Source organism: Notechis scutatus, chromosome 2 (genome assembly GCF_049901735.1).
Source record: "Notechis scutatus isolate UNSWTSFEM ecotype Mainland chromosome 2, rNotScu1.2, whole genome shotgun sequence".
Lineage (NCBI taxonomy): Eukaryota > Metazoa > Chordata > Lepidosauria > Squamata > Elapidae > Notechis > Notechis scutatus.
Genome location: NC_142010.1, coordinates 248,441,340 through 248,466,704, shown reverse-complemented (window position 1 = coordinate 248,466,704; position 25,365 = coordinate 248,441,340). Strand labels below are relative to the sequence as shown.

General features: G+C 40.8%; 1 protein-coding gene across 3 annotated transcripts in view; it reads left to right on the top strand.

Moving 5' to 3' along the window:
- Positions 1-12,134, top strand: part of SPEF2 (sperm flagellar and cilia associated 2) — a 113,408-nt gene extending 101,274 nt beyond the window's left edge. The window contains exons 35-38 of one of the 3 annotated variants that reach the window (XM_087958523.1): positions 1,219-1,473; positions 2,549-2,671; positions 10,847-10,892; positions 11,881-12,134. In XM_087958523.1, coding sequence (XP_087814649.1) covers positions 1,219-1,473; positions 2,549-2,671; positions 10,847-10,892; positions 11,881-11,888 — 432 coding nt within the window. In that variant the 3' untranslated portion in view covers positions 11,889-12,134. Of the gene's footprint in view, positions 1-1,218; positions 1,474-2,548; positions 2,672-10,846; positions 11,000-11,880 lie in introns of all 3 variants that reach the window. The other 2 variants (XM_087958521.1, XM_087958522.1) reach the window with 2 other exon arrangements.
- Positions 12,135-25,365: the final 13,231 nt, after the last annotated feature.

The window sequence follows — 25,365 nt, the reverse complement described above, 5'->3', positions numbered from 1 at the left end:
TTGGTGGCAAAAATATATTTTTTCCATAAGACCAGCCTCTTCTGATCTATCATTATATTTGCTGCACAGAGCTTCTGGAGAAAAGGCAGGATACATGTGCAATGTACAGAATAGTACCTAAGTCCAGTTAATACACCATTGGAACAGATAGTAATAAGAATGTTGTCAGTGTTCCAACTAACCAACTCCAAACCAATAAACTCTGAGACAGGCAGTTCCTCAAAGTTCCATTTTTTTTAGAGTTGTCATATTGGCACATCTGGGAAAACCCGAATCTGAAAGTTCCAGGTTTTCCCTTCCCAAAAGAAATTGAAAGATCCATCCCCTGCACCCACAAGTCCCTCACATGGCCCAATCAAATCTTCGTCCCAACAGGAGACATCCCTCCAGTCACTCGTCTCCAGGTGCAGGGCAACATGTCCTTGACTCTCTGAGAAAGAATGTTGTTATGTCTAACCTTCTACCCCACTATGAAATCCCCCCTCCCAAATTCCCAGGCACTGAATGTGGCAGCCTCTAAGTTTCCAAATAAAAATATGGCTTCCAAGGCTGACAAATGCAGTGCTTGGTAGTTCATATTGATTAGTTATGTTCAGTTCTCTGTTGCAGCCAGCCTTCATGCCTAAGGTGGGGCTAGAAATCACAGTCTCCTGGGTTTCTAGCCTGGGTCTTAACCACTAGGCCATCTTCAAGAAAACTTGAAAAGCTTAGTTCAGGCAAAGCACACTATGCATGTTTCAGTAGACCTCTTGGCAATATTATAAAATTGTAGGCAAGAATGCAATACCAGTTAAACCGATTGAAAAAGAGTGACCTTTTTATAGTAGTACAGCAAAGTTTCTGCAGCTTAATAGAGTTTGCAAAGGTTTCATTCACACTAGAGGAACATCCAGTACTTTAACTTTATTAAAAACAATGTTTGGAAGTTGTTCAGGATTCTAGGGGGCAGAACTTTGGTTTCATTCATCTCCTTGTGGATGACAGTGGAAGCTCACAGTTTGGAATCCTTTTTTATGTACTGAATATGAGAAATATGAGACAGTGAGAACCTGAGGAGGAATGGTATCTAGTCAGAGAAAACTGCAACACTCTGGCTGGCTTTATTGTATGTGTTCCAAGCTGGTGGTCTTTCTGAGAGTCACATATCTTGCAATTGGTCACTCGGAAACTATCTACCCCGCCCCAAACCGCATGGTATCTTTGGCTTGTCTTTGTCAGTTTATATCATCTGCTGAGCAGCTCCTAATCCTGGCTACCCATGAGGAACAGGCAGAAGAGGAGGCTGGTGAAGAAGGGGAGGAAGAAGCAGAGGAAGAGATGGAAGAAAAGGAGAAAGAAGATGATGCCCTGTCTATCGGCAAAGATGGATACATCTCTCTAGCTACACTTCTCCATGTATTCCAGTATGAAACAAACAAAGCTTTTGACAATCACAGATTTAGTAGTCATCTGACAGAAGAGGACAATTATGAGGTTGGTTATAGCTTATAGCTCCATTGTTTACATTCATATCGTTCTTTTATCCCAATGTTTGTGGCAAGCAATGTGTCAGTTACTGACATTTAAAGAAAAGGGGTAAGTTTGACTAGCAGTTGTACTGTTTCTGAAATAGGATCTGATTAGAGGTCTTGAACCTGCAGGGCAAGAAATAAATATATATATATATATATATATATATATATATATATATATATATATATATATATATATATATATATATATATATATATATATTCTTAAGTTTTCGCGGTACTTACATGTATGGCCTTCAGGCTTTGTTCGGGTATTTTCCCACGTCATTGTAGTTGTTCTTTTAAAGTTGTAGCAACGTTTCAGCAGAATCTCATCTGCCATCTACACACACACACACACACACACACACACACATGGAATGGCTGTGTGATTCAGTATTAGATCTATGCAGAGTGAAATATGTGGAGTAGATGAGATTGTCAGCCTCTTTATTTATTTTCACCCAGTTGAAACTCATTAGTAAAGCCATTCCATTGTGTCAACAATAATCTAAACTTTAAGTGAGGCATGATAAGAGTTTTATTGAATAAATTATGTTTCACTTCTTCTGTCTGCTCTGTCTCTCCAAGAATATCTTATGAACTCCTCCTGATCATGATATACTATTACATTTGCAGTTAGAAAGCCTTTATTTGATCATGGCATTTATTGAATGGTACCTGGCATGCTTTGTTGTGTGATGCCTCCAGGAAAACGGATATCCGATTTATATGATTAATATAAAGATTGTACTGTAGTGTTCTGTTCTACAGGTAAGGATTTGCAGGTCTTGAAATGTGCTCTCCTACCGGATCTTCTAAGCAACAACTAGGTCCTGTGGCAACATCAGTGCTAGCCAGAAAAGTCACTCTTTCAGTATTAATTATCAAGTTATGAAACTGAAAAAGAGACATTATTATGACACTTCACTCCAGGACAATTCTGCCTTCTATAGCAGTATTCCTATATGTTGCTTGTTGTTTTTTCAGTTGGTTCATTTACTAATAAAGTAAGCTCTCTTCATTTATTCTTAAAGCATTTCATAAAGGTATACAAGGATCTTGGCTCTGAAGAGCTGCAGCCCATCAAAATTGAACTCCTTTTGAAGCACCCCTTCATTCACGACTTAATTAACAACTATCAGGGGTACAAACTTCCTGTAAGTATCCTTCTTTTGAAATAGACAGTATCTAAGTTACTAGTAGCAGCAGTAGTTATTAATGGTAGCAATAGTAGTGGTAAGAATAGTAGCAAGTAGTAGTCTCCACTACATACCAGGGCTTTCGCTATGTGTAGAAGAGGCACTGAAGGCATCATTGGCCTAGGTTTTTTTCCCCAAAAGTTTTTTATTTTTAAATTTTATGCATCTTTCCACATGAGCAACCTGTTTCCAGGTTATAACACTTGTACATAATCATACTTTCATTTCCATTAATCTTATATAATATTAACTCATATCATTATCCATTTCACTCATCTTTAAATAAGTTTACATTTCATATTTCAGTTCATTAATTCAATATCAATATCATTTCATCCATACATAAGTTTTCAAATCTTTATCCTCTATTATTTCCATTTTCAGCTTACCACCTATTTTATTTTTCATTACACATCATTGTTATCCTTAGTTTTCTCTAAGCTGATATATAATAAACAATCTAAAAAGAGTAAAACTATAGATAAAACCAATATATTTACGATCCACATGGTATTTTCCATTCCCCTACTTTAATCGTAATAGGATATTCTCATTGTACAATTCTAATATCCATTAAATAATCAACTGTATATATAGTCAACTGTATATATCCCCTCCAATAAATCACTAAAATAACTTCTTAATATCTCTCATTTTATCTTCACTTTACTTATAAACATTAATAATAATATCTTTTTAAAAAAATTCATTTCCATTCCCTTGTTTTGATCCTCCAAAAAAGGGGGTTCATAACAACACATTTTATATACAGTTAATATTCATATATGTAATTACTCATTCCTAAAATATTTCCCTACACGTTTTAAATTAAACACCAATATATGCTCCATGTGGTATCCCCCTTATAAAATCCCTAACCAGGGGTGGGATTCAAATTTTTTAACAACCAGTTCTGTGGGCGTGTCTTAGTTGGTGGGCATGGCTTGGTGGTCATGTTATTGACTGGGCTTGTCCAATTCAACATCACTCACATCGAGGCACACATCTCCTCGCCTGGCCTCTCATCACTGTGGGGATGCTGCAACAGTTGTAAGTGTGAAAAATGGTCATAAATCACTTTTTTCAATGCCACTGAAACTTTGAATGGTCACTCCACACAAGAAAAGTACCAGCAAAGGAAGGGAAAAAAAACTCCAGAGAAGTTCCTGAGACAGGAAGTCTAGTCCTGCCAAGAATGTAATAAGGGTTAATGGAGAGGCAGTTTCTGTAAGCAACACCAGAATGTTTCCTTCCTGCCTTCCTGACAGAATTAGGCCAGTAATTTCTTCTAACAACCGGTTCTAGAGAATAGGTGCGAACCTGCAGAATCCCACCCCTGTCCCTAACCCTTATCTCTAAATTTTTTGGCTTTATTGTTTATTTTAATTTTAGCCAACTTTCCCTTTTCTAAATTTCCCTGGTCTTCCTTCTTTCCTTCTAACATTTCACCCATCTTTCCTGTTCTCTTTTTTGAAGTTTCTTGTATATTTTTTTCTTCTTTTGTTTGACCCTGGGAGCATTTTCCCTTTTATTTGTTAAGTCTGTCATCAATATCATAGTTTTAATTCCTTTAGTGTCTTTTGGCAAAGTCTCTTGTTCTCCATGTCTGTCTGAGCCTCTTTCTTCTTCCTTTAACTCTGCCTCACTGGCATTTCTTTGTTCTTCAACCATCGCCATTATTTTCTTTTCCAGTATTTCCAATAATTCCCTTCTTTCTTTGAACATTCCTTTTACCATTTGTAACTCCAACTTAAAGTCTTTGCTTATTTCTTCCATTTTTATAATAAATTGTTAATATTCAAAGTCTTTTATTGCAATCCTTGCCAAAAGTCTCCTTTATTTCTTTTGTTAATCCTTCTGTCTCTTTGTCACAATCAACACCCAACAGTCCCAGGAAGTTGCATCTGTATATCCTCTTGGTAGTATTTCTCCCCCTTTTCCCCAAATTTCTGGGGTTCTTATTATTTTATTTGTCTTTTATTTCATAACAATTAGAAGTCCAGGAAATTTCCATATAATTTTGTAGGGGAAAAAAGTATTTGACCATTAGATGGCGCTCTGTATCTCTTTCCACTTTTTAAAGTTCTTTTCTTTTCTCTTTTAATTATATTAAACATTAATTTCCAACCATTTCCACAATTAATTTTCTTAGTATTAACCAATTCCAGGCAAGTCCAGCATTTAATCCAATGCCTAATTAATGTCAGTTTATATTATTCAAAGTTTTGTCTCTGATTCCATTGTAGCTTTTTATAAACCAATTTTGTTTACCTTGTATTTTCCTCTTTTTTTTTTCCTGTTTACCACTGTGTTACTCTTATGCGAGGGCACTTTCTTTCTACTTCTCGAGGTTGTTAAGAAAAAATCAAGATCTTTATCTGGTTGCACGCCTCTCACCACTTCACCGCTCCAGTGCAAAACTTAAATCCCAGCACCTTTCCATATTCAGGGCAGCCATTTTGGACTGCCGTTTCTCCCTGTCTTCCAGGAGAGTAATACCTAGCCAGGGAGGGAAGATGCGGCTCCCCTTGACCCAGCTAGAGGTCTCCCCCTCTTCGCCCACCCCTCCGAGGTGGGTCAGGATGACACCGGTCCCATAGGGACCCTTCCGACAAGGGAAACACGGACCCGAGCCACGCACGATCACGGTCTCTGACCATTGTCAATGGAAGTGCCACCGGAAATCATCATTGGCCTAGGTGATTGTGCTGTACCCAGGCCATGTACCCAGCCCATTTTTTATGAAAAATAACAGAAAAGTTAGGAACCAAAAAAAAGGATTACTTTGGTTGTGTCATTGGTAACTATTGTTATTTCAGTCACCAAGCAGCTGTTTCAGTTGCCAATCAATAAACTTTAATATTTATTTCTGTACTTTTGTGTAATAAAGAGCTATCATATTAATGATACTTTTCTTTTGTAGTAAAGTTGGGTTCAGTTTGGCCTTCAAATTCCTGCCTGAAGTTGAGCCAATATTGTCTGCCTCCAGAATCATGATCTTTAAAATCTGAATAAACAGTTTGAAGATCATTGTTTCCTCCCTTGAGCTTCCTCCCCATATAAAGTTTGTTCAATCTCTCTTTTCCATGAAGACTCAAGGATTAATATCTGTAAATAACAAGCAGGATGAATGAGGCCAAAAACAGATGATAAATTATAAGAGCCAGGCCTGTCAACCTTGGATCTTCTCATAAAAATTAGAGAGATTCTATATGTGTTCAGAGAAGCAGAGATTGAAAAGAACACTGTCATTCTTGGTTTGTTTTGTTTTTTGGTCCCATCAGAGCTGGAAATATATATTTCAATTTACGCTCATCTTCTAGATGTCACCTCCACGAACAACACAAAGCAATTCCCAACTTAAGAAACATCAGCCCAAATAGTCCACTAAAATAATACTCTAAAAGGCATAAGATCATATCCACATCATCTGTCAATGAACATATCTCAGCCTTTGGCCAGCAGTAAATCTGCCACTAAAACCAGACACTCAAGAACACTGTCCTCAGTTATGGGGAAAAAGCCTTCTTAAGAGCCTTAATGCCCTTCAGAGGGGAAAGAGACATTGTGATCTCAGGAAGAGGTAAGCTATTTCAAAAGGAGGGGGTTGCAAGTAACTGGGCCACCACCAACCTTATATGGGATACAGTACTTTGGTTGGCTTTATTGGACAGGCAGATTTTATTCTGTAGGGTCTCACTGCAGGGTCTCATTGTACCCAAATTGTGGGCTATAAAGGGCTTTATAGGGAATAATGAACACCTGGAAGCAAACTTGTGAACAAGCCCAGCTTCAGCAATAGGAGTATTATCCAGCTATTATAGCCTCCCTTTGTGACAGATGCACTTTGCTGTAATGTTCAAGTTATCTTCAGAGATAGCTCTATGTATAGCAAAATGCAATAGAGAGAAAATCAGGATATGATTACTGATGCCAAGGCGTACACACATCCATTGGTGGGATTGAATGTACATCTCAGTGGGAGAAACCTACATCATTTTTGTAGCTTCAGGAAAATAAAATAAGACATACTTTCAAGGTATGGGTTGGTAGCAATGGAAATGTTAATGTCCAAATTTGGTGCACCTATTATTTGAACCCAAAGCTAAGAATTTGCCTTCTGTTTCCCCTCCTGCGTTTCTCATTCAACTGAGGAGGAATAAAAATTGTCTTTGAATTGAAAATCCCTGTTATCCACCCCTTCCCATAAAAGATTCCTCCAAACCACATAAAACAAATGACATTGCAAATAAAAACCTTATCTTTTAAGAATAAAGCAAAAAAAAAATCAACCGAGCAGTATTGTTCAGAGATCTCTTATAAGATTAAGCTGAGCAAACTGAAGGTGTGGTTTGAAAGGTGAAACCTCTGGGAGGCTGAAAAGGGCCTCAAACAGAAATTTTATTAAGATAGACTTGGTATGACTTTATGATTTGCTATAAAATAAATTAAGTAAACTATAGTTATCTCGTTAAAGTATGAATTAACAAAATTATAGTCAAATGATTGTTTAATAATGATATCAGGCTTTATAATTGTTGATTGATAATATGAGCTATTATGTAATATAATTACAATGGAGACTATGAAATGGATGCACAAAAAAAAGTGGTAAACCAACCGATACACTGTCTGTAAACTCATGAAGGAAAGGATGATGTTTTTTATGTTTTATGTGTTTTTGTTTGTTGTTAAAATTAATAAAACTGTTTTCAAAAAAAAAAAAAAAAGGCCTCAAACAGGCTGAAAAACAGCTGGGAGGCACGCGCATGCGCAGTGAGGTAAGTTTGCCTGCGGTTCGTGTGCCGGCACAAATGGCTCTGTGTGCCACCTATGGCACGCGTAAAAAAAAACCTATGGCGTGCCATAGGTTCGCCATCACAGTTCTAGATTGTCTACCACTCTGAAACCATGTCTCTGTATGATCAGTGGTGTTGGAGATCTGAGTTAATTATTTCCAGCTCTGTTTCTATATGGTTGAACCTCTGCAAAGTTAGTTCTTCTATTGTATGGGTTCTCTTATTACCAAGCCCCACCCAACCAGGACAATTAAGATTGCAACGTTTGCCTTCAACTGGCACTTGCTGCCATTGCCTTCCCATCCATTTCCAACCTGAGTTACAGCAGAAAAGCTGAAATAACAAAAATGTCTTTCCCTTTCTAGTACTTGAGATAGATGGGGGTACCTTAAACTAAACTTAAAGTTTGCAGAACTGTAAGCCTTCTGAATAGGTTACCAACTTGTAACCTTCCACTTTTAAAACTTGTAAAACTATCAGATTTCTACTTGTGTCCCAGAAGTTTTCAAGCTAGGATTTTGGGTACGTTTTGATTTTTTTTCTTTGCCTTCCATACAACAGCTGTTCTTTCTGGAGAAATTCAAAGGACTATCCCTTCCCCCAAGCTTCTTCTTCACTGTTTAATTTCATGGGGAGACAGCAGAGTTCAGGATTTACTAAACTGGTTCTCACTGGCAATTGTGCCTCTCTCGTGATCTAACAGGGATCTCTAAGGCTTTGCACTGCTAGGGCCTGTTAAATTTGAGGTGCTGCGTATCTTTTTCTCAGTGGAGGGGATTCTCGCTTGAGCTCTTTTCCTGACTCTTAAGCTTTAGGTCTTATAAGGAAATGTTAACTGGAACATTTTGCAGTTTCTCTTGCAAATAAGCAGGTGAAACAAGCAGGGTGGAATTGAAGGGTGTGCGTATGTATTCTTTCTCTTCTTTTTTTGTGTGTTCTATTGGGAAAAGGACCCAAAGTTGAGTAAAGGGTCTCCTAGCCACAACTGCTATCTGCTCCTCAGTTACCTTCCATATATCTAGGACAGGGGTGTCAAACTTGATTTCAGTGAGGGCCATATCAGGGTTGTGTTTGACTTCGGGTGGCCAGGGTGGCCATGACCAGCTCAACGTCACTTGTGTCGGGGGTGCCTGTGGTGGCAAGAGCGCTCTGTCAGCAAAAATGGGCTCCTGAGCTCCATTTTTTGCTGCGACAGCCTCCTGCAACCTTCTGCCAGCAAAAATGGAGCTTGGGGGGGCCTATCCATGGCCCTCCCGAGCTCCATTTTCACTGGCAGAGGCACCGCAGGTCAGTCCTTCGCTGTTTCCAGGGCAGCCCTGACGGCCAGATCTAAGCACCCTGCAGGCCTGATCCGGCCCCCAGGCCTTGAGTTTGACACCCCTGGTCTAGGAGGATCCTCCAAACTGTGCACAAGGTCTGTTTATGGTAGTGCGCCCATCCAGGGTCAAACATGGAAAGCCCTTGGAATGTGTAACAATATGTAGAAAAGCCAGTAGGGAGGAGAATGGAATAAGGAAATGCTGCCTGAGAGACATGCATGCTCCCCAACTTGATAGTGGGCAGGGCAAGAATCTCAGAAGGGACCCTTCCTAGTTTCTTGGGCTATAAAGAAGATGGCAGATTACTGTACTTTGAGACTTGCAAAATTGATGTCAGCATTACCGGATAAACCAGACAGGAAACACAACCAGATAAGCTAATTCTACTTTATTGTAAAGCTACATTAACAATCTTGCAAATATGAAAGTAAGGTTTTTCTGCTGTTTCATTTAGAGCCCAAGAAATTAGGGAGAGTCCCTTTTAATCCTCTTGCTCTGCCAGCTGAGGGCTCTGGTTCCTCTTATTTGACTCTTTCCTAGGCAGCAGCATCTCTTCACCCAATCTCCCAAGGTCTTTCCCACATACCTTTATAAGAGCCGTGATGGCACCGTGATTAAAACGTAGTGTTGCAGGCTAACTCTGCTCACTGCCAGGAGTTCAATCCTGACTGGCTCAAAGTTGATTCAGCCTTCCATCCTTCCAAGGCCAGTAAAATGAGGAGCCAGATTGTAGCCGACTGAAAAAAAAGTTTTATGTTTGTGGTGGGGAGAATTGTTTGTGATTAAAAATGCCATCCATTCATAGGAATAAATTTGTATCGGGATCTCAGTGTGGTAAGGACTTTTTAAAAACAACTTACTTATAGCCAGGAAAAACAATTCTCACCCAACCCATGAATCAATGTTTCCTTTTTTGGGTTGTGGGAGGAGAGGCCGTTAATGCAATTTTGATGCAAAATTGGTGGGCAGAGAGCACCTGGGGAAGTTGTGATAACATCCTGTCAATAGCTTGGGAGTGCCCCTCTGTTTATGAGAAGATAGCTCTTAGGTATATATTATTCCCCTTCTCTTGGCAGGTGTTAAATTAGAGAATGGGTGCCTCTGCTTTAGCTTAATAGTGGCAAGTAGGAATACAGAGAAGAAGCAATCAAATAAAATACCAGGGTACAATTTGCAAAGCTCTGTTAAATAAAACTTCTAAGTGCCACGTGGAGGAATTTGAGATACCCAAGAGGGCTTTCATTGGCTAATCCTTTCGGCGCAGGTATTTCTTGTATGTAGAAAAGGAAATAAGCACTAGCTACTCATCAGTCTTCTATGGGGCCAATACACTGTAGCATGTTCAATGATGATGACAGGTATCAGGATGTCCTGGTTCAAATAATCCAGTTATGCATTGGCACCAGCATCTGCTCCAATGATATAAGTCATATACCTTGCCTGGTGATGTCATGATACATGTATTGTACTCTGTCCCCAGCCCAAGTGGGACAGTAGAAGGTTCGTTGAAACATAGCCGCCTTCGTTCTGAATAAGACCCATTTTATTTTGCTTTTTAAAACACGTTAAAATGGTTAGAAAGGTTTTGCCGAGTGGGACTGAATTCTAATAAGATTATCGGTACGCAATGGGAAATCATCTGAGTAATAAGTTTGTTAGGACACAAGCATATCGAAAAACTAATGAGAGATGATATTCCTTTGTATTGTTTCCAGCATATTTTGCTTGCTCTATATTGTGTACACTAAGACAGACTCTCTCACTCTCTCACTCTCTCTCTCTCTCTCTCTCTCTCTCTCACACACACACACACACACACACACACACACACCGTGTTCCTTCAGAATCTCTCTTTTCTATTCCTCTCTCTCAATCTTTCCTCTGCAGACACTTACCTTTTTCTTCCACAGAGAGTTTGATTTTGTACTTGGGATAACCCAAACTGAGAGGAAGGCTTTTTGTTTTTATTTATTTGTTTGTTTGTTTGTTTGTTTACCTGTTTGCTTTTTTTACAGAACATTTACTGGACAGATGGAACATTTCCCTGGGTCAGGGACAAAGGTCTGGCATGTTATAGCAGATGGAAAACATTGATGCTAATGTTCAAAGGGTGCAAAGATAGCATTTCCCCCCACAAATAACAGCTTTTAAAATATGAACCAACTAAGGTAGAGTTATTGGTTGGTTGTTGCAGACTTAAGCTGGATTTGTTTGTTTTCGGTGCTGTGTTTGTTTAGAGGAAAGTTACCTTGAATGCAGCAATCTTCTACATTCTAGTTCTACCTGCAGCTGTCATTATCTGAAACTAATCTTGCCCTTGTTGGTGTAGAATATAGATAAAACCGAATCTAAACATATTTTAAAAATATTTTCCTGTTCTAATGTAATTTATAATTCAGTTAATTTAAACTGTCAAATGTTTTTTGCAACAATGCAAGTTATTTTCCTGTACACTTTTGCAAAGAAACTTCATAATAAAATAAATCCCAATGTAATTGAGCATAGCAAGTTTGATAATAAGAGAATAATCTGTGGCTGTAAAAATAAGAGAAAACAAAACTGTATCTTTACATTCAGTAAAAGGACCTCCCTAACAATATGGATGGGAAAATGGTTTTATTTCCTCTTAAGTGTATTCAGAGGCATCTAGACTAGTGTTTTTCAAACATGCTTGTCCATAGTGGCTGAGGAATTCTGGGAGCTGAAGTTCACATATCTAAAAATTGCCAAGGTTGGGAAACACTAATCTAGAGGAAGCCATGATTTCATCAGAAGGATGAAATGTGGTGTCATGACACAATCTCCATGGTTTATGTATTTGGATGTACTGCTCTTTAGTTTTTTACAAGCAAAGATTTTAAATTAATACGCATCAGTTAGAGGTTTAGCCAATTGTTTCTAAAGAAGTAATACGTTTATGTGGGATGTTACGTTTTTTAATGCTATGAGAAAATCTGCTTTGGTAACCAAATCAGTGGTTTGTTGATCAAAGCAATCAGGTAGCTATACAGTTACATCTTTCTGATTCATTTTTCTCTTATTTCCATAGGATTTTAAAATGATTCTGCAGAGAGCAGGCCAAATTCAACTGCTTAATGGAGATAACATCACATTATAAAGAAGTTAAAATTAGGGGAGGGCAGGGGAAGAAAGTCTGCAACTGGCTTTCAGCACCACAGAAGTATTTCCCAAATGACCTAAATGTTGGGTTAATTCTTACTCACTTGTAGAGCTGTGTCCTTTAATTAGAATAAAAATGGTTTTGTGTGCATTCTCGTTTAAATAAACGTGGATTTAATGGAAGCTGATGGGTGGTTCAGACAATTTTTTTCAAACAATCGTAAATATAGCATGATCTGAAATGGTGCAACTATAATCCTGTGGATTTAAGAGATTGTGTGCACATGAATGCTATGGATGCTCTGTTACGGAGAAGAAGATAGCAGACAGAATGTATGACCTCTTATCTCATACTTTTGATTGGCTGGCAAAAAAAATAGTTCCTTTGATTTGCTGTCCTACTGGTATCCCCCACTGTCATGCCAGAATGGTGAAGAGAAGAGTTCCACGCCCAAAGGTTACCATGCATATTTTCCCTGACAATATCCTTCCTCCAGCCTGCTTGGCATGGGTTCAAAACAGTACAATGGGATGGTTCCTCCATTATAGTCTGTAGAGATTCTCAGTTATCCAGGTCATGGTTGTCCCAAAGGTGCTTTTTCAGGAGACAACTGGACTTTCTTGTTTTTTCTTTTGAAGATGTTTCACTTCTCATCCAAGAAGCTTCTTCAGCTCTGACTGGATGGTGGGGAATGGAAGGGTTTATATTTCTTGCAGACAGCTGGTCATAAATCCTTCCATTCCCTACCATCCAGTCAAAGCTGAAGAAGCTTCTTGGATGAGAAGCGAAACATTTTCAAAGAAAAAACAAGGAAATCCATGGGTCCTCCATTATAGATTCTCTCTCCCTTTGATTCTTGAGACTGTCTAAAAGGATGAGAGCCGTTTCGTGCACTAAACAGGCCTAGATGGGATTTTTCCATTGGGGAACCTCCTGTATTTACATTAGGATTTAAATGTTTTTGCAAATAAATGCTAATCGCATTTACAATGTACACTTGTATGAGAGGACATTTAATGACAAATGATTCAAACATTTAACACGAGCAATGCCATTATTTTTCTAATATCAAGCTTGCTAATTGGAAGTAAATCCCCTGCAGCCTAGAAATACAGCCTATATAGCCTAGCATACTATGTATGCTTGATATATGAATAGACTTAATGAAGTCATTTTTATGGGTGATATGACTTTGATTTTATATTGCTTTTTAAGTGGGGTGATATAGAGCTTCCATATAAATAATTCTGTTTTTTTTAAATCATTTTATTTTTTGCAAATTCAGACTATTATTTCCTAACTTTTATTTTATGCTGTATCTTCATTGCCAAATCCATTCCATGGAGCAGACTGATGTTTCTATGCCAAAAAGAATTTCTTCCTACGCAGAGCCAATTAGATCTAGTAGTTAATGCACCAGGTTAGAAACGAGGAAATTGTGAGTTCTTCTGCTGCCTTATATGTGAAAAGCTGGCTGGATGACTTTGGACCAGCCACTCTCTCAGCCCAATTTACCTCACAGGATTGTTGCTGTGGGGAAAAATAGGAGGAGGAAAATGTATTATGTTTGCTGTCATAAAAATAATAAAGGTACGATTTTAAAAATGTAAAATTTAAAATAATATATTGATCTCCCTACAAAGGCAAATTGTTTGGTGTGAACTATATGGAATAATAAAAGAGAATGAAAAAAGGTACCCAACAATATCCTGGAGCAATGAAAGTTCATTGTAGACATTTGTTTGTGCTTTGAGTTAGGGGATTTCAGATTCCAAATGTTTTTGCATGAGCATGTCTAGAAGTCCCAGCCAATGTAAGCAGTGAGTGTGTGATGATCATAACTGCATATTAACATCTGAAAAACCATAAACTTCCTATAGCAGGGATGTCAAACTCGCATTGTCACAGCATTGTCACGTGGCTTATTATGACTTTCCCCCCCTTCGCTAAACCAGGCATGGGCGTGGCCAGAGGGTGATGCATCCAGCCCGCGGGCCGCAAGTTCGGCAGCCCTGCCCTATAGGGTCATATATCTTATAGGTCGTACAAGTCTAGGACAGTGTTTGTCAACCATAGCAATTAAAGATGTCTGGACTCAACTGTCAAAATTCCCAAACCAACATGCTGGCTGGGGAATTCTGGGAGTTGGCAACCACATGTCTTAAATAAACCCTCTTTTAAGTAACGATACTGAAAATCACTTGGATGAAATGACATTTCCTTGTGTTTGCATATTGCTGTGTTATGTGTGGTATGTACAGTGGAATCTTATACAATCGTTTTCAGTGAGCATATGTATGGTGTTGACTCTCTGCTCATTTTACATATTTCAGACTAACCACTTCACCTTAAACTAAGAGATACTTTCTAGACAGCCACAAATATTACAGCCCTTCATCAGTGTTGAAACCTCAACATCCTTCTTCATCTATCTTATCACCATCAAAATGTGAAAATTATGAGCCGAACTAGCAACTGCATCTTCCAACTCTTTTCCCCTCTTATTTAAGGCAAATCAATAAGAATTTCATGCAGGACCACCCAGATCTTGAAAATCAGATTACTTTTATTCAGATATAGTGACAGTTATCACAGCTCAGAAGCACCAGAGGCAAAATATTTAAAAAGTACTAATAAAAATTTCAAAATAGAGAATGGCACAGGGTTTTATCATCTTCTGGATTATATTCTGTCCCCCCCCCCTTCATTCTTCTCAACCCGTATGGTTTGACAAAGCTTATTTTCTTGCTGCAGCAGCTCCAATAAAGGCATTTCCCAACCAAATAAGTTTTATTTTGGCACACACACAAAATCACACAATGTCAAGTAAAATGGCTTTCTTAGAGGGTCATTATGTACAGAGTTAAAATTATTCAGGGGTGCCATGCCTTAGGCTCCTCTCTGAGTTACTGATCACCTTTCTAGCCCTTGTTTAAATCTACTAGTGCAGTGCAATTATCTAATGATTGTCTGCATAAAAACTGAACAATGCCATGGCACAAAAACAGGCTTTTTTTTGCAGCCAAAGTTCTTCCTACATGTATTTGCAGCTGTTGAATTTCATCAAGATTTTATCCTCAGAAAATGGTTTTTGGAAAGAGGGTTTTGTTTTGTTTTTAATTCTTGTAATAAGGAAAAAAACAATATGGGGCTTATATTAGGTACCTGAATGAAAATCCTGTTTTATTTCAAGACCTTTTGTAAAAAAACAGTAAGCGTTCAGCACACAGACTAGAAGCTAATCGAAGTTTTCTTGTGCCTCCACTTGCTTCTGATGTCGTATTCCTGACTGAGTTAAAGGTTGATCATGAGTTAGGAACAGCAACATGGACTTTGTGCTTCCCCATGAACTGTTAGTGTTAGATCTGGAGGAGTGGGCGCAATAACGGAGACGAGGCATCACCCCAAGGCAGTGTTCTAGGACCAACTCTCTTCATACTCTACATAAATGACCTCTGTGATCATATTAAGAGCAATTGCGTTCTTTTCGCTGATGATGTAAAGCTGTTCAATACCACAGACAATACTGCTACCCTACAAAAAGATCTTGACTATGTATCAGAATGGTCAAACAAATGGCAACTTCAAATCTCAACAAATAAATGCTCTGTCTTACATATTGGCAAAAAAATCAGAAAATAAAATACAAGCTGAATAGTCAAGATCTTGTTGATGACCCAAGCTCTGTAAAGGACCTTGGAATACTCACCTCTAATGATCTAAGTGCTAGAGCCCACTGCAACTACATAGCCAAAAAGGCATTAAGAGTTGTTAACCTAATCCTACGTAGCTTTTTCTCTGGTAATATCACACTACTAACCAGAGCATACAAAACATTTGCTAGACCAATACTCGAATACAGTTCATCAGTCTGGAACCCACATTACGTATCTGATATTAGCACAATTGAGAAAGTCCAGAAATATTTCACAAGAAGAGTTCTCCACTCCTCTACTCGTTGTAGAATACCTTATGCCACCAGACTTGAAATTCTAGAACTAGAAAACCTTGAATTACGCCGTCTTCGGTCCGATTTAAGCATGGTATATAAAATCATACATTGCAATGTCCTACCTGTCAATGAATACTTCAGCTTCAACCATAACAACACAAGAGCACACAACAGATACAAACTCAAAGTTAACCGCACCAAACTTGATTGCAGGAAATACGACTTCAGCAATAGAGTGGTCAATGTCTGGAATACTCTACCCGACTCTGTAGTTTCTTCCCCAAACCCCAAAAACTTTAACCTTAGACTGTCTACTATTGACCTCACCCCTTTCCTAAGAGGTCTGTAGGGGGCGTGCATAAGCGCACCAACGTGCCTACCGTCCCTGTCCTATTGTTTCTCTTATTCTTCTTTTATTTTTCTTATATGTACCCATTTCATGTATTCACAACTATGTATACACTTATACTTATTATCTTGTAAACAATTGGCAAATCAAATAAATAAATAAATAAATAAACTCTTTAATAGTGACTTCAGAACAGAGCAACAACTTGGGCAGCAGCAGCTCTTTTATAGAGCTGGCTGCTGTCACAAGAACCAATGAAATTGAATTAACCGCTCTAAAAGCGTCCAATCAGAGACGGCCCACTGTCAGCCAATCAGGTCAGCCAGAGGCGGCCAATCACAATTCGCTTATCCGCAGGCCAATCCGAAGTGCAGGATTACGAGCCTGCTGCTGAAGTAAAGCTAGTATGGTTATTGATGAATGAGTTTGCTTAGTTCGTAACACCCCTCCCCCCTAGGTTCCGTCTGAGGGGTGGGGTGACGTATTCTTGCAAGTAGGCAGGCCGTTTCACCTGTCTATTCGATTTTTGCTGTTCCATCGGTTTCTGCTCTGGCGCTGGCTCCGGTGGGCTGTTTGTAGAACCGGGTGGCGAAGACGGTTCCACTACTCCGCTCGGGGACTCAGGGCTGTCCTCTCTGCTGTCATCCAGGTTCCCCGGACTTGCTTCTATGGCCGGGCTGCTTTGCGGCGAAGCAATCACCCGGCTCGGTCCTCCTCCGGAAGGTGAGTATCCCATGGTTGGTTGTGCAGACTGCTGGGCTTCAATTATTGGGTCATCTGCTATTTCTATTTTGGCCCCCTCAATTTCCCTTTCCCCCCCCCCCAGTTTGAGATTCAGGGGTTGAGATAGGGTTAGGTGCCAATCGGGAATGAAGTTGGTCTATATGGCGCTTCCATAATTTCCCATCGCTAGTTTGTAGACGGTAAGATCTAGGGCCCGTAAGTTGAGTTATAGTAGTGGGGACCCACAATGGATCACCCGAAAAGTTTTTCGCAAAGACTAAGTCGCCTACCTTGAACGCACGACACTTGCTGCTGGAACCGCAAGGTTTTTCTGGCGTGTAGGTTGGGTGTAGGCGATCGAGGTGTGAGCGAAGTTTCCGGCCCATCAGAAGTTCGGCCGGGGTTTTGTTTGTGATGCTGTGTGGGGTGATGTGTTAGAGGAGAAGCATTCTGGTTACTTTGTCGTCAATGTCTCCATGTTCCATCTTGTGCAAGGTCTTTTTTATGAATTGGACCATTCGCTCAGCCCTGCCATTGGCCGCAGGGTGAGCCGGCGAAGTTAAGGCATGGCGGATGCCCCGGTCGGCTAGATACTGTTCAAATGCTATGGCAGTGAATTGGGGACCATTATCCGAGACTAAAACGTCAGGCAATCCGTGCGTAGCGAATAGTCTATTTAATTTTTTAACGACGGCTTCTGTGGTGGTGCTCTTCATTTTGTGGACCTTGAGCCAGTTGGAATAGGCATCCACTGTTATGAGAAAGGTGTGTCCCTTGGTGGGTCCTGCAAAGTCAATGTGGATGCGGGACCAGGGACCATGAGGTGCGTCCCATTCAGTTGGAGGTGCCTTCGGTGGGGCAGCGCGGATCTCCTGGCACTTGTTGCATGTGGCCACCCAGGCTTCTATCTGTTTATCGATACCTGGCCACCACGCGTAACTTCTTGCCAATGCCTTCATTCGCACGATGCCTGGATGACCATCGTGCAACAGTTTTAGAACTGTATGTTGTAATTTTTCTGGGATGACAACTCTGTCTCCCCACAAGATGCAGCCCTCCTGGGAGAACAGTTCTGTCTGTTTGAAAGGCGCGAAGGTGTCGTTGGGTTCGTTGTCAGGCCAACCTCGTTCCACCCAGCTGAGGACTTGAGTGAATACAGGATCCTTTTTTGTTTCCGCGGCGATGTCTCGTGCAGTCGGGTGGTGCAGGGAGAGTTTCAATTTGGAGTGCAGTTAAAGTTGGAGCTGGATCGTCTATGGCTTCCGGTAGCGGAGAACGACTCAAGGCGTCAGCGTGGGGAATGGCTTTCCCCGGCCGGTGTTGCAGTTGATAATCGTATGCGGCTAGAAACTCTGACCAACAGGTCATTCTGGGTGATAAGATGTGGGGAGTTGGTTTGTCTCCCGCTAAAATGCCAAGCAATGGCTTGTGATCAGTTATTATGGTAAACGGTCTGCCATATACATATTCATGGAAACGTTTAATAGCGGATACAATAGCAAGAGCCTCTTTATCGAGTTGGCTATAGTTTCTTTCAGTCTTTAATAAAGTTCGTGAAAAGAAAGCAATAGGTGCCTCATTTCCGTTTGGTAGGACATGGCTTAAGATGGCTCCCACCCCAAACGGTGAAGCGTCGCAGGTGACAGTTAAAGGCAAAGTCTCGTTATACTGCATTAATACAGCATCTGAGGTTAAGAGATCTTTTACTTGCTGGAATGCTTGTTCTTCCCGATGTCTCCAGACCCAGGAAGCCTTCTTGTCGAGTAGTCTATGTAGGGGCTCAGCTACGGTCGCCTTCTGGGGCAAGAAGATGTTATAAAAGTTAATGAGTCCCAGGAAGGCTTGGAGGTCTGTTTTATTCCTGGGTCTTGGGGCGTTTTTTATTGCAGTTACTTTTTTTTCAGTAGGATGGATTCCCTTTTTGTCAAGAAGGTACCCAAGGAATTCAACCCTCTCAGTACAAAGTTGACACTTGTCTTTTTTTACTTTCAAACCGGTGTCTTTGAATTTCTGGAGAACCGTTCTGAGTCATTTCTCTAATACGTCTCTATTGGGGGCAGCTATCAAGACGTCATCGAAATAAGGCACGACCCCTTTTATGCCTTGTAGTAGTCTCTCCATCAGGCTTTGGAAAATGCCTGGTGCTACACTCACTCCGAACTGGAGTCTATTACATTTAAACGCACCTCTGTGCGTGACTATAGTCTGGGCCTCAGCAGTCTCTGCATCTACGGGTAGTTGCTGGTATGCCTGGGCTAGGTCCAATTTTGCAAATATTTTTCCACTTCCCAAAGAATGAAGAAGGTGTTGGACCACAAGTACGGGATAAGCGCTCTGCTGAAGCGCGTGATTTAGGGTGGCCCGGTAATCTCCACAAATTCTTATCGATCCATCAGGCTTTATGGGTGTTACAATCGGGGTTTCCCAACGGGCGTGATCGATCGGTTCCAACACCCCCTGGGCTATTAATTTGTCTAATTGTTCATCAATCTTTGGCTTGAGTGCGAAAGGCACTCGACGAGGCTTAAGGCGGATGGGCGCAACCTCGGGGCTGAGACTAAACGATATGGGGGATCCCTTGTACTTGCCTAGCTTCTCGGTGAACACGTCCTGGAACTCCTGGATGAGGGCCGCTTCCCAGTCGCTGCTTCCGGTCTGGTGAATGCCAGCTAGTTCAATCCCCAGTGGAGCGAACCACTGTAACCCCAACAAGCTGGGCCGGTCTCAATCGACGATGGTAATAGGCAGAGTTGCGGTGTGGTCCTTGAAGGACACCTGGACGTGGCGGGAACCGACAACGGGAATCCTGTTTCCCTGGTAGTCCCTTAATATGATTTTTTGGGTGCTGAGGTCCTGGCGGCGGATGTCAGGGATCAGCTGTTTGAAAGTTTTCCAGGAGACCATTGATAGGGATGATCCCGAGTCTACTTCCATTACGCATGGATGATTCTCAATGGCGACCTTCACTTGGATCTTTCTTTCATCCAAGGATGATGCGTGACCAATGGTAATGGTTTGATGCGCCTCTTCCCGTCTAGCTGATGCAGCAGGCGCTCTATTTCTGTAGTGATAGTGGTTCCATTGGTGATTCAGGCGGTCCCGATTTACAGGTGGGCTGCCCGTTGTTTGGCGGAAGTTGCTTTCTCTTCGGATTGGACTTGACCCTCGCTTGCTTCTGCAGACCTTTGCGATGTGGCCCCTCTTACCACAGGAACGGCAGAGTGCGTCGAGGAATTTGCAGTCAGATTGCGGGTGATTGGCCCCGCAACTGGCGCATGGACGCGAAGGTTTCTGGCTCCTCTGGTCTCGCTGGCCGCGCTCTGACCTGAGTCGGTTGACCTCCTCTTCCTCACTATCAGACGAGGATTCGAGGTCTTCATGGTGAGACGTTGTTGAGTGCCTCTCGGAAAAAGGCGTAGTATCACTGGCGAGTTGGCGGAGCGGTGCGTTGGTGCGGCGCATTCGAGCGGCCGACTTCCTGGTTGCTTCTGCTGCAGTAGCGTCGGCGATGACATCTGCGAGGTCGATGTCCCCTTTAGCCATGATCTTGCTCTGCGCCGTGTGGTCATCTAATCCCAGAACTATTCGGTCTCTCATGGCTTCCTCGAGGTTTGCAAAACCACAGAGGCCTCCCAGGTTCCAGAGGTCCGCGATGAAGTCTCCAACGCTCTTGTTTTTCCGTTGGTCCCTCTGGTAAAATTCATGTCTTCGGATAAGTGTTGGCACCGCGGGTGCATAATGGGCCCGGAGGATTGGTGCGAGGGTATCCCTATCCATTGTCTTAACTTCCGCTGGTTTAGCAAGTGCCTTTGCCATTTTAAAAACGGCAGGCCCGCAATGGGTCAGGAAGACCGCTCGTTTCTTGCCAGGCGCAGCATCTTTCAGATTGTTGGTCTCCAGGAACATCTGGAACCTGTCTATATACGAGTCCCAGTCTTCGTTAGCCGGGTCAAATGGAGCGGGTGGTATGGCGCCGCTGGTCATCTTGCCGTTGTTGGTGCGCTCTTAGCCACGTGCTCTGTTCGGTGCTCGGCGAGTGCTCAGTCAGCTCTATCGTCTCCGTATCCCACCTTCGTCGCCAGTGTTAGATCTGGAGGAGTGGGCGCAATAACGGAGACGAGGCATCGGATAGCGACCCAACTCTTTAATAGTGACTTCAGAACAGAGCAACAACTTGGGCAGCAGCAGCTCTTTTATAGAGATGGCTGCTGTCACAACAACCAATGAAATTGAATTAACCGCTCTAAAAGCATCCAATCAGAGACAGCCCGCTGTCAGCCAATCAGGTCAGCCAGAGGCGGCCAATCACGATTCGCTTATCCGCGGGCCAATCCGAAGTGCAGGATTACGAGCCTGCTGCTAAGTAAAGCTAGTATGGTTATTGATGAATGAGTTTGCTTAGTTCGTAACAGTTAGCATCTGAAAATTAAATCTAGGAAGGTGCGTTGGTTACCAAGCTACATACTTTCTCTCCAAAATGAATATCAAATTGGATTATATTGATATCTGGACAGCAAAATAATGTTTGTAGCCAGGCCCAAAAGCAATGGAGTAATAAAAATGGCAATGTTACAGTTGCTTTTTCTTTGTAGGACAAGCAGTTCCATTTTTAAATAATAATAATAATAATAATAAATGGGTGCTAATGCTATTCTTTTTTGGATCTCTAACTTTTGAGGAGCCTCCCATGGAGTGAATCTCACTGTTTGAGAAGTTAAAACAAGTGTATGATGCAGCGAAGTATATCTACCCTGGCTTGCTCCAAGAAGCATCATGAAGGAACATCCGTGGCAGGGAAGAGTGCGGGTGTTTCTTTAAAAAGTTGTTATGACATGACAATTAAACACCCGCATCTTTTTTAAATGTGTGGCATGATTTGCACCAAGACAAATTCCCTGTGCATCCAATCACACTTGGCCAATAAAGAATTCTATTCTATACATACCTTGAAAGGATTAGAGCTTCGATTGCATCTGCTATCTCTATTTGTTGATCAACCCTCTTCCTTGAAGATACTCCTGTGGACATGATTTCACTAAATGAGTGATGGCAAAGAAGCATGGATTGGGAATGCATAGCTGAAGGTAAAGACAAAAATAAGCTAAAATCAGAGACAGTGAAATCGAGCTTGCTGCTTTAAAATAATCAGCTACATTGATGTATTTGCACTGGCAGTTAGGACTTAAAGAAAACTTTCTGATCAGATCATGAAAAAAAAACCCTACAGAAATCTGGTTTAGATGAAAAATGTGGGCCTCATACACTGATTTGTTTTAGTTAACGTTTTCATTCCTGTGGTTCTTCGGATTAAGTCACTGTAAGCAGTATTATAAACCACAGGTAAATGTGTGTCACAAGCCTACATGTGCTGTCTAAGCAGTCTCAAATCTGTACTAAGAGAATTAGAGATTGAGAAAATAAATCCTACAGTTGTTTTTGTCCTTATCAAAACCGTTACATAACTATTTATATAAGGACAAAGCTACATCTTGCATGTGGTTTTTCTTTCTTTATTATGAAGCTCCTAAAGCTATCATTGAACTTTATGAAGCTTATGAAGCTCCTAAAACTATTGTTAATCTGTGAAGCTAAAGCTCTGAAAGACTATGAGAAGGACATCTTACTACCCTGCACTATCTATGATTGCTTTCCTCCTGGGAAAAAGATGACTAAATACTTATTTCTGGCCAAGCAAGCATATATAGATAGACCTCAACTTAGCCTCAACCTCAACTCACCATTCAATTAGCAACCATTCAAAGTTACAACGGCACTGAAAAAGGCGACTTACGACTGGCCCTTACACTTATGACCATTGCAGCATTCCTATGATCACGTGGTCATAATTTGGGCTCTTGACAACTGGCATGTCTTTATAATGGCTGCACTGTCTCAGAATCATGTGATCACCATATGGAATCTTCTAGCCAGTTTCCAACAAGCAAAGTCAATGGGAAGAGCTGGATTTGCTCCGTTGGCCGTATGAGTCCCTTAACAATTGTAATGATTTGCTTAACAACCATGGCAAAAAAAAGAAAAGAAAACCCACAACCAAGTCTGTAAAATTGACACGACTCACTTAACTACTTTTTACTTAAACACAGAAATTCTTGTCCTAATTATGTTCCTAGGTCAAGGACTACCTGTAAAATGTTGGAAAGAAAGTGATCGTTTATTATTTATTAAATCTATACGTGTCCCATTTCTTTGTCAAGTGATTCTGAGTGGATTATAGCACAGTAAAACAACAATATAAAACAGTGACATTGTTAAAGCATTAAAAATAGTAAGTAAAACATTAAATGTTAACAAACAAAACCTAAATAAAAAGGATTTTAAAAATTTCAGTAAGAAATAGTTTTCTTTCCGAAATCCTGCCCATTATTTGATTGCCCTGACGACCTATCATTATTTGACTGACAGGAAAGATTACAAAGCAGCCTGTGAAAGAGAAAAAAAGAAAAGCAACCATTTTTGTCTTTTAAGCCTTCCTCACAAGTTCTGGTCTGCAGATGATAAACCAAGGTGGTAGCAAGGTTTAGCTTCTTCAGTTCCGCTTCTTGGGTGAGAAGCGAAACATTTTTAAGGAAAAAGCCAAGAAAGTCCTGTTGCCTTTTGGAAAAGCATCTTTGGTGCAGCCGTGACTTGGATGATTGAGAATCTCCATAGACACTTTCTAGAACTTTCCAGCAAAGGAGATCATGTGAGTGTGTTGTCCAGGTATTCAGCTGAATGCACTAAAGGACATTAGAGATACAGTAGGTACTAGACCTGAAAATCCTTTTAACCTTCCCACTTTTAGGAAAGGAGAAATACTCTCCCATTGATTTGATTATAAGTATAGCTGTATTATTTGATTTGAATACAGCAAACTCGCCTTCCAATTGCCAACTAAATCAATGCAGATAGGGTGAGAAAGGAATTGGGCCACTCTATCCCTCATAAGCCCTACATACATTCTACTGATAGACCTTCAGGGCTGCCTATCCCATATGTGAGTTGATATGGTAGAAACAGTGATGGGCTTGGTGAGTATGGCTTGGATACTGTGAAATCTTCATTCCCATCCTACTCCAGAGGAAGGATACTGCAAAGCCCCATTCCCTCCCCACCCAACTAACCTGCTTTTCAGCTCCATTCTTCTGTGCAGGGCAACAAAAGAAGACCCAGCCGATCAACTGGGACTTGGGAGGCAGAGAATAGATGGGGGTGTGCCAGGTCAGAGGTGGTATTTTCCGGTTCTCCAAACTACTCAAAATTTCCGCTACCGGTTCTCCAGAACTGGTCAGAACCTGCTGAATACCACCACTGGGTAGAAGCTGCTCTTTCCTTCACTCTAAAAAACATTGCAAACATTTGCAAATGCATGTTCAAGATTGATGGAAAGAATCTGTGATTTAAAAACAAACAAACCAATAGGGGAAAAAACCCCAAACATTCAAAAATTAAAGTGAGGATTTTGTATGAAACCACTGGGTTCAAATGCTTGCCTAGTTAACTAGACATTGGTTGAAATAGGTCTTTTTTTCCTAAACATTGCGGATATTTATCAACCATAGAAGGGAGTCAATAACTACACTTTGCCACTTTCTTCATGGATGAGATAGAAAAACCTCAAAATTAAATTGTCATTCGAGACAATGATGAATCTGCATACAGACAGGAGGTTGTACAACTTGCCTCGTGGTGTAACCGGAACAATCTGGAGCTGAACACATTCAAAACCATAGAAATGGTAGTAGACTTTAGAAGAAACCTTCCCATACTACCACCTCTTACAATACTAGACAACACAGTATCAACAATAGAGACCTTCAAATTTCTAGGTTCTATTATATCACATGACCTAAAATGGACACCTAACATCAAAAACATCATCAAAAAAGCACAACAAATCATATTCATGGAATCATTCTAATTTTAAAGTGAAAAGCATTCATGCTCTTGTCACTAGTAAACTAAATATTGATCTAGCTCCACCTTAAGGGTATATGGTTTCTGACCGAAAGATTTCTAAAACCCTATTTTGTACAAGTATACCATTTGTTGTAGGTTGTGTTAATTGTGCACCAACTCAGAAAGCTCAAACTGCCCAAGGAGCTGCTGATACAGTTCTACAAAGGAATTATTGGCACTGTTATCTGCACCTCTATAACTGTCTGGTTTGGTTCTGCAACCCAACAGGACAGACACAGACTTCAGAGGATAATTAGGACTGCAGAAAAAACAATTACTACCAACCTGCTTTTGGTGGATGACCTGGATACTGCAAGAGTCAAAAAGAGGGCTGTGAAAATATTTACAGACCCCTCACATCCTGCACATAAACTGTTTCAACTCCTTCCTCAAAACAACGCTATAGAGCACTGCACATCAGAACAACTAGACA